The 12,046-nt window shown below is 36.7% G+C and overlaps 1 protein-coding gene across 3 annotated transcripts in view; it reads right to left on the minus strand.

Annotated features, from left to right (window-relative positions):
- Nucleotides 1-12,046, minus strand: part of Scgalpha (sarcoglycan alpha) — a 58,672-nt gene that overhangs the window by 21,260 nt on the left and 25,366 nt on the right. For 2 of the 3 annotated variants that reach the window (XM_089095102.1, XM_089095108.1), the window contains exon 3: nucleotides 11,779-11,857. The exons of the other annotated variant lie outside the window; for it this stretch is intronic. In XM_089095102.1, coding sequence (XP_088951228.1) covers nucleotides 11,779-11,857 — 79 coding nt within the window. The remainder of the gene's footprint in view (nucleotides 1-11,778; nucleotides 11,858-12,046) is intronic. 3 annotated transcript variants of the gene reach the window in all.

Here is a 12,046-nt window from a genome sequence, read left to right on the forward strand (position 1 = left end):
TATATCTTTATTTAGACTTTTCGCTGTTAGCAGAAGCACAATTCTGAACTACAAAAATACCTTCATTTCAAAAACGGCAATATTTTTAGTCACATTTTTCTATCTCTGGTATTTTCGCTTCTAGTTTTTAGGGGGTCAAATAACTTTGCCGCTTTTTTCCAGCCCCAATTTTCATGCCACAGTAAAAAAAAAAAAAAAAAAAAAAAAAAAAAAAAATAAGTAAAGGCAGCTAAATATGCATAAGTGTCTTTTTATTAAGCACATAAAATACAAGCAAGTTTGAAAAATACATGATTATTCATCGATGCAATGAATAAGCATAATATTTCAAATCTGAGGCAACGCAGTACTTGAAAAGTACAGACTGAGTGACACCCTTTTATTTTTATTTTTCATGAGAAATTGTCTTAAATCTCCCTAAAGAAAATAAACTTCAGTAAAAATCTAAACAAAAACGACAAGAAAAAGTATCAGTTAATCTTTCCTATCCCAGTTATTCAAGATAGTCCAAATAAACAAACATAAAACTGTCTTCTGAGTTTTGTCTTCGGACTTTGGTCCACGCTTTCCTCCAAAGAACAAAGATTTAATCTTGTCTTGAGCAAAAACACCTGTAGTCCTTAGTTCTTTGGTTAAAAAAGCACCTACAATAGTGACCTGAGATCAATACTAATACTAACTACTATTAACAACTCACCGCAGCACCAAGCCGCATGAGGCCAACACAGCTACGCACGCTCCTCCTCCATCCCAATCTATTCAAAGCCTCTCTTTTTACACCCTCCCACGAAATTCTCATGTCCTTTAGATCTCTCTTCATAATTTCCTCCCGTCCTGGATTAAGACGAGCTACTTTCCGTTTAGCCCTAGACGGTTGGTCGAAAAAAACAATCTTCAGCAATCTTGTCATCCTTCATCCGCACAACGTGCCCTAGCCATCTCAACCTCTCTTTCATTATAGCCCTAGAGGGCGGTATTGAACCACATTTTTCGTACAGCCTATTGTTTGAAATACGGTCAGTCATCCGGGTACCCAGAACAATCCTCAAGCAATTTCTCTGGAATACATCTAGCAAATCTTCATCCGCTTTTCAAAGAGCCCATGCTTCAGAGCCATATTTGACTACTGTCATCACTGTAGCTTCTAATATTCTAATCTTTGTTTGCAGACTTATCTTCCTATTCTTCCAAAAAAATTTTAACTGTGAAAAAACACCCCGAGCCTTGGCTATTCTACTTTTAACATCTTCACTGCTCCCATCATCTTTACCAATAATACTACCAAGGTAAGTGAAGCTGCCCACTTGATCAATGTTTTCATCACCCAACGTCACCTTTTCATCTTCACTTATTCCTAGCCTTAGTGACTTAGTCTTCTTAACATTTATTTCCCAACCTATTCTAGCACCCTGAAGTCACAAAACCTCTAAAAGTTCATTCATCTTGCTCACACTTTCCTCTAGGATGCTTAAATCATCAGCATAATCTAGTTCCTGGGGACTTTTCCCTCTCCATTTGATTCCGTGGTCTCCCATTGCCTTTCCTGTGCTCCTTAATACAAAATCTATCAAAATAATCCATATAAAGGGAGATAGATTACAGCCCTGTTTAACTCCTGATTCAATACAAAACCAGCTCCTAACCTCATTTTCTACATTAACTGCAGCCGTGTAATTATCGTACATATCTCTAATCACTTTGATTTATTATCTTTGTATGTAGTACAAGCATGAGATCATTGATATAGTCCTTTTGTAAAAATAATCAAACACTTGACCATAATATAAAGAATTGAGAAACAAAGGTGTTGGACAAGTCAGGTACTTCTCAATTGTTGGCCTAAAAATAAAAATTTGGTCGACGTTTTCTAAAACCGCACTGTTTTTCTCTTAAAACTTTGTCTACGGCATCTCTCAGTCTAAAAGGTATCATATTACTAAGTAATTTGCTACCTACAGAGACCAGACTAATGCCTCGATAATTACCACACTCACTTTCATCATCTTTCTTATAAAGTGACTTAATTAAGGTTTTTCTAAAATCATTTGGTACTTCTCCTTTTTCAAAAATCATATTCATATTCTTCAGTAACTTATTTCTAACCTCAGAGCTACCATATTTAAGAAACTCATTTACTACCAGATCAGATCTTAACTCTATCAGATTTTATCCATTATCAGATTTTAACTCTCAAATTTAGTATTCAACTGTTCCTTGAAAGTTTCTCTCAAATTCTCCCTGGAGTCTACCAACATCATAACTACCCGGGAGGTAGTTACCCTTCCGAAATTTGAGCTTTAAATTAACCCTTGACACTACCAGATGGTGATATTTACTTTTAACATCAATAACAGCATTTTTATGTACTTTAGTATGCTGTATTGATCCTGCCAGTCTTCGGTTTACTATAGCATAATCAATAAGGTTTGCTGTCTTAACATCACGTGAATACAATGTTAATTTTTGAGCCATTGTATGACCAAAAACCGTGTTGGTTATAACTAGATTGTTATACCTACAAAATTGCAAAAGTCTGTATTCATTACTGTTTTTTTTTTCTACACCAAATTTGCAGAGGCTAGGATACCATCTATCCCTATTTCTATAGACCAGGGCATTAAAATCTTTTAGTAAAACACCATATTTCTACATGGGGCCCTGTCTAGTTGCTGCTGTAACTGTAAGTAAAATTCATCTGAGTCACTAGTATCTCCATCAGTCGGTTCTACAGGGGCATATACTACTATAATTGATACCCTGAACTTTTTGTCATAAAATGAGCAATGAGCAATTATTAATACCTTCGCAGCCTAAACAAGACTTAGCAGCTTCCTTACTCATCATGAGCCCTACTCCCTGTCTATGTACCCCATCCTTCCTGCCTGAGTAAACAAATTCTACTTCACCTACTTTCAGGCTTCCTACCCCTGGGATATGAGTTTCTGAAACTCCTAATAAGTCCAGTTCGAATCGTCTGAATTCGTCCGTCAAAATGTTGATAAGATGGCCATATTTAACGTCGTAGCATTCCAAGTTCCAATTTTCATGTTCTTTAAATCACTGACATTATTTTGGCTTCAGGAAAAGCAATGATTCCGGATACCATTGCAGGACGGGGATCACATATCTTCCCAAGTCTACACCGAAGTGCTTAAGCCGGCTTAGAACCGGACAGCAAGAAGTCCCCAAGACATCCATGAATGGATGCTTTGTGCAATCCTGGGCCCATCTTGGTCACAATATGGTTTTCAGCACTTGGCGATGCTCTTCTATCAACAGAAGTCGAAATCCTGCACAGACAATCTCAAGCCTATTACCTCCGACTCATTATATATTCATGCCTACAAATATTATGCTACTATGGGGAGGCAGCCCATAAACCACCATATTATTATCATATAATAAAATCTTTCCAATCACGAACACTTTTTGGATGAAAATAAATTGATGGAGAAAAAGAAAAAAAAACATGAAATTGCCAGTATCACATAGGAATACCACTTCCTCAAGAGCTTAAGTAGGAAAAATGGAAACATATGAAGCAACACCAAGGCCAGCGCCAATAGGCAGAATCCAGAAATTTACTTTTACTTAATTGAATTGAATTAACGACGCTTCTTGACTACTAAGGTCCTTGCGTCGGCCCTGCAGTGTGTTGCTATTGCTGGGTTCGAACTCCGATTCCCGTATGACCAAGCTAAGGTCAAACTCACTGCGCCCCAATAGGACCACCTACTTCTACTTTTCCGTCAAGTTCAGTTGATATTCTTTCTGGTAGATAAAATGAAGACAAGAACTTAGAACACTCTTGTCCAGAATCTCCTCAGAGGTCGGAGCAGGTCTTAAAGCTCAAAAGGTATAACTAGGGCTCTAACTTTTACTTTCCATAAAGTTTGGCTGAGATCAAACAACTACTTCTAACATTTGTCCTGAAGACAAAAGTTGGGGATCCAGTGTCTCCCCACAGAGGTCAGGTTCGGTCCAAATATCAAAGACATAAGTATAATACCACATCTAACTCCACATTAAGTTTAATTGGAATTCAACAGCCCATTCTCATAAGTATGCTGATGATAAGATTATGGGAAAACTCCCTCCCCACCTTCGCCCACAATTCACATCATAGCTGGTCTTTTTGTTTTCCGGAGCGAAACTACGGCTTCCGTATTTTTCCGGGGGTGATCAGCGATATTTAGTTCGATCGCGTAAGAGATGAAAATTGGATTTTTTTTTTTTTTTTTTTTATTTAATGGACATTGAGATACGGGGATTTCTGTGAAGTTGGCTAAATTTTCTTTAGTTTTAAGGAAAAATAGTTGGAGATCCCTTTTTTTTGTTTCCTTCTAAATAGCAAAACAATGAGCAAAAGTGAAACTGAAATGACTCTGAAAATGAAACTTTTAGAGCTCACATGGAGCATAAAATTACGTTTATAAGGCATGAGATAAGAATTTCGTATCTTAAATAGATTAATTTCATAAAAAAGGTTTTATAAAAAAACGAATTTTTTAAGAAAAACAAACAGCCACATTAAAACCTAAGCCCAGCAGATATAAAGTCATATAATCATAGGCAGCGCAATCGCGCTGTCTAAGTAAAGAACGATGTTGGCACAATGTATTTTTTTTTTTTTTTTTTTTTCCCATAACAGGGCACTTCGTATCTAAGGAGTTGTAGTATAAACATCGAAAATGGCTCATTCGATTGGAAATTGGAGTGGCTTGTGCCCTTTTTAATTGTCGACAGCGATTGGAAGGCAACTAACACCCCTTCCACGCCCACCATTTACCCAAACCCATCAAATCAAAATTTTGAGATATGCATTTTGTTCAGCGTAGTTGATTTCCAGATAGAAAATATGTTTTTGAGGAGGACACTCCCCCACAACCCTCGGGGCAAGGGTTTTAAGTTATGCCCTGCGTGCATATAAGAACGATGTTGGCACAATGTATTATTTAGTAATTTTTTTTTCCTTTAGACCATGGCACTTCGTATCAAAGAAGTTGCCGTAGAAACTTCGAAAAGGGCTCATTCAATTAGAAATTTGGGTGGCTTGTGCCCTTTTTAATAGTCAAAAGTGATTGGAAGGCAACTAACCCCCCTTCCACGCCCAGTATTTCCCGAAATTCGTCCAATCAAAATTTTGAGATAGCCATCATGTTCAGCGCAGTTGATTTCCAGATAGAAAATGTTTTTGAGGAGGACACTCCCCCACAACCCTTAGGGCAATGGTTTTAAGTTATGCCCAGGGGCAAGTAAGAACGATGTCGGCAAAATGTATTATTTATTATTTTTTTCCTTTAGACCAGGGCACTTCGTATCGAAGAAGTTGTCGTAGGAGCTTCAAAAAGGGCCCATTCAATTGGAAATTGGAGTGGCTTGTACCCTTTTTAATAGTCGAAAGGGATTGGAAGGCAACTAGAAATTATGTTTTTGAGGAGGACACTCCCCCACAGCCCTCAGGGCAAGGGCTGTAAGTTATACCCTGGCGGGCATATAAGGTTTTTATAGAAAGCGTTGTCGTAGAAACTTCAAAAAAGGCCCATTCGATTGGAAATTCAAATGCTAGTGCCCTTTTTAATAGTCGAAAGTGATTGGAGGGCAACTAACTCCCCTCTCACGCCCACCTTTTCCCCACCCACCTCCGATCAAAATTTTGAGACAGCCATTTTGTTCAACGTAGTTGAAAGTTCTGGAAATTACGTCTTTGAGCATGACAACCCCCTACAGCCCTCAGGGCAAGGGTTGTAAGTTATGCCCTGGGGGCATATAAGGTATTTATAGAAAGCGTTGTCGTAGAAACTTCAAAAAGGGCTCATTCGATTGGAAATTGAAATGACTAGTGCTCATTTTAATAGCCGAAAGTGATTTGAAGGCATCTAACACCCCTTCCACGCCCAAGAATTCCCCAAACACATCCAATCGAAATTTTGGGATAACCATTTTGTTCCACGCAGTTTAAAGTTCAGGAAGCTATACCTTGAGCAGGATACTCCCCCAAAGTCTTCAGGGCAAGGGTTATAAGTAATGCCCTGGGGCATATAAGGTTCTTATTGAAATCTTTGTCGTAGAAACTTGAAAAAGGGCTTTTTCGATTGGATATTCAAAGGGCTAGTGCCCATTTTAATAGTCGAAAGTGAGTTGAGGGCAACTAACCCCCCTCTCACGCCCACCCTTTCCCCAAAAACATAAAATCAAAATTTTTAGATAGCCATTTTATTCAACGTAGTTGAAAGGTTTGGAAATTAGTTGTTTAAGGATGAAAACCCCTCCACCCAACAGCCGTCAGGGAAAGGGTCGTAAGTTATGCCCTGCGGGCATATAAGGTTTTTATAGAAAGCGATGTTGTAGAACCTTTAAAAAGGGCTCATTCAATTGGAAATTGAAAAGGCTAGTGACCTTTTTAAAATTCGAAAATGATTGAAGGGCAACTAACCCCCTCTCACGCCCATCATTTTTCCAAACTCATCCAATGAAAATTTTGAGATATCCATTTTGTTCAACGTAGTTGAAAGTTCTGGCAATTAGGTCTTTTAGGATGATAACCCCCTCAGAGCCCTCAGTGCAAGGGTTGTAAGTTATGCCTTGGGAACATATAAGATTTACATAGAAAGTTGTTGTAGAAATTTAAAAAAGGGCTCATTTGATTGGAAATTGAAATTGCCCTTTTTAATAGTCGAAAGTGAGTGGAGAGTAATTAACCCCCCTCTTACGCCCACCCTTTCCCCAAAAACATTCAATCAAAGTTTAGAGATAGCCATTTTGTTCCACGTAGTTGAAAGTTCTGGAGATTAGGTCTTTGAGGATGACAGCCCCCCCCCAGCCCTCAGGGCAAGGGGTGTAAGTTATGCCCTGAGAGCATGTAAGGTTTTTATTGAAAGCGTTCTCACGCCCCTCTCACGCCCACCATTTCCCCAAACACATCAAATCAAAAACACATCAAATCAAAAACAAATCAAAAAACGTATTCAAGCTATCATAAGCAGCGCAATCGCGCTGCCTAAGTAAAGAAAGATGTTGGCAAAATTTTGAGATAGCCATTTTGTTAAGCGTAGTTGATGTCCAGATAGAAAATACGTTTTTGAGGAGGACACTCCCCCAAAACCCTCAGGGAAAGGGTTTTAAGTTATAACCTGGGTGCATATAAGAACGATGTTGGCACAATGTAATGTATATTTTTTTTTCCTTTAGAACAGGGAACTTCGTATCGAAGAAGTTGTCGTAGAAACTTCAAAAAGAGGTCATTCAATTGGAAATCGGAAAGGCTAGTTCCCTTTTTAATTTTCGCAAGTGATTGGAAGGCGACTAACACCCCATACACGCCCACCAATTCCCAAAAAACATCCAATCAAAATTTTGAGATAGCCATTTTTGTTCAACATAGTCTGATTTTCAGAGAAATCATGTTTTTGAGAAGGACACTCCCCTATAGCTCTCAGAGCAGGGGTTGTAAGTTATGCCCTGGGGGCATATAAGGTTTTTATAGAAAGCGTTGTTGTAGAAACTTCAAAAAAGGCTCATTTGATTGGAAAATCAAAGGGGTAGTGCCATTATTAATAGTAAAGAATGATTGGAGGGCAACTAACCCCCTCTCACCTCCACCTTTTCCCCAAACACATCTAATCGAAATTGTGAGACAGCCATTTTATTCAACGTAGTTTTAAGTTCTGGAAATTAAATCTTTGAGGATGACAACCCCCCCCCACCGCCCTCAAGGCAAGGGTTGTAAGTTATGCCCTGGGGGCATATAAGGTTTTTATAGAACACGTTGTCGTAGAAACTTCAAAAGGGGCTCGTTCGATTGGAAATTGAAATGCATAGTGCCCTTTTTAATAGTCAAAAGTGATTGGAAGGCAACTAAGACCCCTTCCACGCCCATCATTTCCCCAAACACATCCAATCAAAATTTTGAGATATCCATTTTGTTCCACGCAGTTTACAGTTCAGGAAATTATACCTTGAAGTAGGACTCTTCCCCCACAGTCTTCAGGGCAAGGGTTATAAGTTATGCCCTGGGTGCATATAAGGTTTTTATTGAAATCTTTGTCGTAGAACCTTGAAAAAGGGATCATTCGATTGGAAATTCAAAGAGCTAGTGCTCTTTTTGATATTTGAAAGTGATTTGAGGGCAACTAACCCCCCTCTCATGCCCACCTCTTCCCCAAACACATCCAATACAAATTTTTAGATAGCCATTTTATTAAACGTAGGGTAAGGGTTGTAATTTATGCCCTGGTGGCATATAAGGTCCTATTAGAAAGCGTTTTCGTAGAAACTCAAAAAGGGCTAATTCGATAGGAAATCGAAAGGCCTAGTGCCCTTTTTAGTAGTCGAAAGTGATTGGAAGGCTTGACATTTTATAGTAAAGATTGACGTGGGTATAATGTATTATTTTCTGTTGTTGTTGTTTAGACCAGGGCACTTCGTATCGAAGGAGTTGTCGTAGGAACTTCGAAAAGGGCTCATTCGATTTAAAATAGATAGGGCTGATGCCCTTTTGATAGTCGAAAGTGATTTGAGTGCAACTAATCCCTCTCCCACGCCCACCCCTCCCAAATGCTAATTATTTTTAAAAACTAAATGTTGCCTTAAGATTAAATCAAAATGCATAGTGTTAATGCTATTTCCCAATAAGGCATCTCAGCAGTATCCCAAGAACGACTGGGGGTATTATGTTCAAACTTTCAGGCTACTTCTGCTCTTAAAACTTAACCAAATGAAAATAGCGTAAGTGTATCCAAGCTGTCACAGATTTTTCACAAAAAACAGATTTTTTTGCGAACGGTATCAAGTTTTCCATTTCAGGTCAATTAGAGGAGGTATTAAACTAAATTAAACACTACTATTTGTGCCCAGATTTTTAAAAGGGTGTATGTTGTTAAAATTGCTGACAAATTTTCTCCAGCATATAAATAGCAGGCCAAACTATAAAGTCTTAAAAAAAAGAAAAGATTTAAAGTATTATTTTCTTTTTCCCTGGAAAGACTATTTCAATATAAAACGAACAGTAATTAATAAAAAAAACTTTTTCCACAAAATAAGTTTTTCAAAGAAAAGTAAAGAACTCCATTAAACAAAAAAAGAGAAAAAATAAAATAAAATAATCTACCAAGCGTGAAACTACCACAAATAAGCATCGATAAATAAATGAAACCGAAAACGAACAGAAATTACAATAAATAACTGAGTCAAACTCAAAACCAGCAGGAATTAACATAAGTTGGGCTCAAAACCCCTATGCCTTCCCAAGGTCAGGACATAATTTGCACTTTATTGAAAGAAATACAAATGAATGTGCATTGTCAGTTTAATATACATATACTGATATTTAGTAATCAAAATGTTAATATTATTTGATGTATTAAAGTTATAAAATTAAATTTGCCTAGAAGCCGAAAAAGACTAAAAGCGAACAGAAATTACGGCAGACAAGAGCAGGGCTACCAACGCCTGACCCTTCTAAAGGCCAAAGTGTCATTTGTGCTTTACTAAAAACAATTCATATACTAAACACGATGTTTTTCATTTGTCATAACATCAACACAGGAAAAATAAAAGCATTGTCGCCCCTCCTCTCTTTCCTCTCAAACCTTCAAAATCGGTTGTGTGTCAGTAGTGTTTTATTGCAAATCATTTTTTTTAAGTGTGGTTTTTGATTGTCAAAACATTGACATAAAAAAAAAAAAATCACTATAATAATTAAAAGTATTGGAAAAAACTAACGAGACTAGACGGATAGTTTAATGTATTATAATTTTAATTCTTGGAGGACTCAGCAATTTTGATTTTCCAGTGTTATGATTAGAAGAAAGAAAATGTTTAAAGTATATTTTGCTTTCAGTAAAGCGCAAATGACGCTCTGGCATTTAGAAGGTTTAGAGGGTGCTGGCTCCGCTTCTGTGAATTTCTGTTTGTCCATTTTTGGGATCAAACTTTATTTTTAATCCATTTTTTCATCTTCAGCAGTATATGTTATCTTTAAGTTTGATGTGATAATTCATTTTAAATTATGTTCGTTTTGAGTTCATTTATTTATTGACACTATTTTTCGTTCGTTTAAGTTAAATGAGGAATATTTGTAAAGAGTTTTTTTCGATTTCTCTGCTTAAGAACTAGAATTTTGGATAACAATTCAAATACTGGACAAAGTTTGGATACTTGGTCAAAGTTCTTGACTAAAGTAGTTTTGTAGACACCCTCGAATATACATGCGTTTAAGTTTCTTAATCCACCATTCATTAGAAGGATCTTTTTATGTTACATTTGGTTATAACTGCTTTTTTGTTTAAATAAATATGTGTCAAGGTTATTTATAAAAAGCAGTCTATTTCGTTGTCTTAGTAAAAAGGAAATCACGAATCAATACAACCAGATTTGTTTCCTTAATTCTTTGTCATAATTGAAGCTCCCTTGGTCTTTAATTTTAATTGAATTGTCTACACCGGAGGTTCCCAACCGATGGTACACGAACCCCTTTGGGTTCGCAGAGTTCGCAAAGGGGGTTCGCGAAAATAATAGTGAAATGGCGGATTTTTTATAACTCCATTAAAAAAAAAAAAAAAAAAAAAAAAAAAAAGAAAAAAAAAAAGCCCAAACGTTTTCTTGCCACTTCAGATATGGGTATTATTAATATATATCACGCTACGCAAGAATGATACCTGATCTAAGACTTAAATTGTCAGATATTGAGCCTAAATTTGAATTGCTTTGTTCTATAAAACAGCTACAAATAACCCATTAAGAGTTTTTCTAAATGCAAAACATAAGAACCAATTTTTATAAATTTATCTTGTTTCCAACTTTTATAGCCATCACGTTAATCTTATTAATATTTTTTACGATAGATATAGTCAATTATTTTGCAAAATTAAAAGTATATATTCTATCAAATTTTTTCAGACCTCTCTTTGGTTCGCGAGGTAAAAAAGGTTGGAAACATTAGTCTACATGGTCTGAAATTTTAAAGCGGATTATCAAAAAACAAAAGCCTTCTTTTACGCTGATAACCCACTTAACCACAATTTTCTTCCGAATCTTACTATTCTCATTCAGATTCCCTAAGTCTCATCTATTTACCTTGAAAGTTTCATGTTAGTCGGAGAAAAATTATGTTTGGTCCATGGGTTTTCATGAATTAATACAACCCACTTTCTTTTAAAAGATATTCTTCAATGTTATGTTTGCCTGGCCAATTATAAATGCCCAGTAGACTGGTCGATCGGACACAAGAACAGTTTGGGCCTACTTTGGACGTCAATAATCAATACAACATTTTTCCATAGCTTATGGCATCATTAAAGATTTTCTTGCCTCTGTCTACATACCCTATAACTCTAAACCAATTTGAGCAGCCACAATATACTACAGCCAATTTCGAAATACTTTTATTTTCATTGAGGTCTGTCTGAACGTATCTATATCTCCTGTAAGCTACAAACCTAACAGAAATGAACAAAACTTTGGGCTGGTTTTCGGGCAGTACAAACAGATGTAGCTAATATTAGTTTCAAGTTTGTGTTCTCTAAGGGAATCCGCCTGGCTAGAAACTACCTGGGTATTTTAATTTTCAGGATAATCTTATTTATCCCTAGTTACTAAAAAGATGGCTATTTTAGTGCAGTTAACTATGCTGAAGATAGTTTCTCGCTGTTGTTTCTTTTGACCATTTTTATTTTCTTTATCGAACTTCCGTCCTCTAAAACATGCATTATTCTTTTTCTTTAAAAGCAGATCTTAACTATTACTTAATGAAAGGAAAAAAGAGATAGAAAAACTTACCAAGTTTCGGCAGGATGATAAATCTCAGAATAATAGAAGAAGTTTCGAATGTTTTCTCGCTCATGGCTGTTACTAGAACCTAAAACAAAACCAAAATTTGATGGTTTTTTTCTTAAGAGTCATAACTAGTCGCCAAACAAGATACTCTATTATAGTAGCGGAAGGTGTGCTTTCACCCCGTATCTTTAATGCCTGTATTGCCACTGTACTGTCCGGAAATGAGAGCACCTGTTTGGCAGGTTTTTCTGATTTATCGTATTTATCCTAT

This window comes from Artemia sp. Qi Xiang Cuo, chromosome 1, assembly GCF_049724085.1.
Source record: "Artemia sp. Qi Xiang Cuo chromosome 1, ASM4972408v1, whole genome shotgun sequence".
NCBI lineage: Eukaryota > Metazoa > Arthropoda > Branchiopoda > Anostraca > Artemiidae > Artemia > Artemia sp. Qi Xiang Cuo.